Source organism: Limulus polyphemus, unplaced genomic scaffold (genome assembly GCF_000517525.1).
Source record: "Limulus polyphemus unplaced genomic scaffold, Limulus_polyphemus-2.1.2 Scaffold2424, whole genome shotgun sequence".
NCBI classification, from domain to species: domain Eukaryota; kingdom Metazoa; phylum Arthropoda; class Merostomata; order Xiphosura; family Limulidae; genus Limulus; species Limulus polyphemus.
Window position 1 is genome coordinate 121,671 of NW_013668034.1, and position 2,306 is coordinate 123,976.

The 2,306-nt window shown below is 26.9% G+C and overlaps 1 protein-coding gene across 1 annotated transcript in view; it reads left to right on the forward strand.

The window, feature by feature from the left end:
• The window catches only part of LOC106466919, a 114,689-nt gene extending 112,703 nt beyond the window's left edge, over nt 1-1,986 (forward strand). Inside the window, exons 35-36 of the mRNA XM_022394999.1 lie at nt 784-842; nt 1,506-1,986. Coding sequence (XP_022250707.1) covers nt 784-842; nt 1,506-1,635 — 189 coding nt within the window. The 3' untranslated portion in view covers nt 1,636-1,986. The remainder of the gene's footprint in view (nt 1-783; nt 843-1,505) is intronic.
• The last annotated feature ends 320 nt before the right edge of the window (nt 1,987-2,306 follow it).

Genomic DNA, 2,306 nt, shown 5'->3' on the forward strand with positions numbered 1-2,306 from the left:
TTAAGACAGAAAATGTGTCTATAGAAAATCACAAGGTAAATTCTGCTTCGTGATATCTTTAAGACAGAAAATGTGTCTATAGAAAATCACAAGGTAAATTCTGCTTCGTGATATCTTTAGGACAGAAAATGTGTCTATAGAAAATCACAAGGTAATTTCTGCTTAACAATATCTTTAAGACAGAAAATCACAAGGTAAGTTCTGCTTCGTGATATCTTTAGGACAGAAAATGTGTCTACAGAAAATCACAAGGTAAGTTCTGCTTCGTGATATCTTTAGGACAGAAAATGCGTCTACAGAAGATCACTAGGTAATTTCTGCTTCGTGATATCTTTAAGACAGAAAATGTGTCTACAGAAAATCACAAGGTAAGATCTGCTTCGTGATATCTTTAGGACAGAAAATGTGTCTACAGAAGATCACAAGGTTAATTCTGCTTCGTGATATCTTTAAGACAGAAAATGTATTTACATAAGTAATTAATACTCTGAAGTAGCTGTGACACATTATGATGGTGTTATATGATGAAAAGAAATAGGCAGTAACAAACATCCTATGTATCAGTTTAATAAACATGGTGGTCTATTGTTTAACTGTTTTGAAAATGAGAACATTACCCATATAAATATTTTTTATATTAAAAATTTGGACATCATATGAAATTTTGATACATACTTAACTCTTGACTATTTACAAATTACAAAGCTTACTTTTTAAAGTTTTTTAATAAAGATTTAACACTTGTAATGTCTGTTTTTGTGATAAATTGATTTTATCTTTCAGCTTTCTGTTGTTATTCCAATACCTCCATTTCTAGTCAAGCATAATGAGCTCATAATTAAGTAAGTTTCAACATTATATGTGCTGCAAAAGATAATAGTTTCATCAATATTTCATTAAAAGTTCACAGTTGATTTTATTTTTATTTTTTTCCATTTTATTTCTTAGTTTGGAAATATTTGTCTAGAAAGTTTTTTGCAATTTTAAGTATTAAAGAAGTATACATACATACAATTTAATTTTGTATTTATTATTTGTATTATTATTTTGTACTTAAACTAATTTGTGCTTTTTGTTTCTTATAATAGAATTTATAATAGCTTGGAAACTGAAATTGATTAACTGATGTTTTTTTTTAACACACTTTAGTAGTGTAAAAGAATTGCTTACGTACCTTTCAAAAAAGAGGTCATCTTTTGTTGTTGTTTTCTTTTGGTTTTCAATTAAAGGTATTCAAAAATTGAATGTACTTCCCAGGTTATTTTACATGAAATTTATAGTTGTTTTTATTACTTGAGTGTTTTGTTTTAAGTTGCTCACTGTCCTGCTATGCAGTTAATTTACTTTACATAACATCATTCTTTTTTTTTACTACTGTTAGTATTACTAGTGAAGTAAATAAAATTTTCAATCACATGTAAAAGAAAACTTTTTTTTTTGTAGTTTTGATTTAAAGTCAGACAAATCTGAATGTCTAAGTTTGACGTATGAATTTTTTTTAACAGGAACAGACATTACATTAGCATTCCAGTTCAGTTTAAACCAACCAAACGGGGTAAATACCAAAGTGTTTTAATCCTTCACACAGACATAGGGTATGATATCACCATTCAGATCTCTGGAGAGGCATTATGACAAATATTTTAATATTTATGTACTAGCTTGTGTATGAAGGCCACATATGTATTGCAGTTGAGGTACTATTGTGAGATGTGGGGGTACAGAATGTGATTAATTCAATTTGGTGGGTATATTTTTTGAATCTCTGATTAAAAAGGATTTTCATGTATGTGTAAAAATGTATTTTTAATATGTATCGGTGATTGGTGGCTTATTCACATTGAAGTCAAATAATAAAAGCTATTTTATGAAATAGATTTTAGAATTAAGAAAAAGTTGACTTGTTTGTATTGTATACTTAAAACACATCTAAGAACAAGTATTTAAAAAAAATAATTGATAAAACACAAAGTTACAATTATTAAATTCCAGTCAATTTGTATTTATTGTATTGTGTTTTAACAGTTTTTATAAACTATTATTTTCATTACATTCAAAAAGTAATTTTATCTTGATTAATTTTGTAAAATTTGGCTCTTTATTTCAAATAGTGACTTAAATAAAGACTTGTATGACTGATTAATTGATTGATCTAGAAGTTTTTAAAGCTGTGGTTTATATGCTAAAAAAATTACTGAAGATAAAAAAAATTGAACCTATATTAGTGTGAATATTTCTTCAGCATCATTATTGTGGTTCAAAAATGATATGAAGTTGTATGGATTACTAAGGTAGTAAAGATGTGA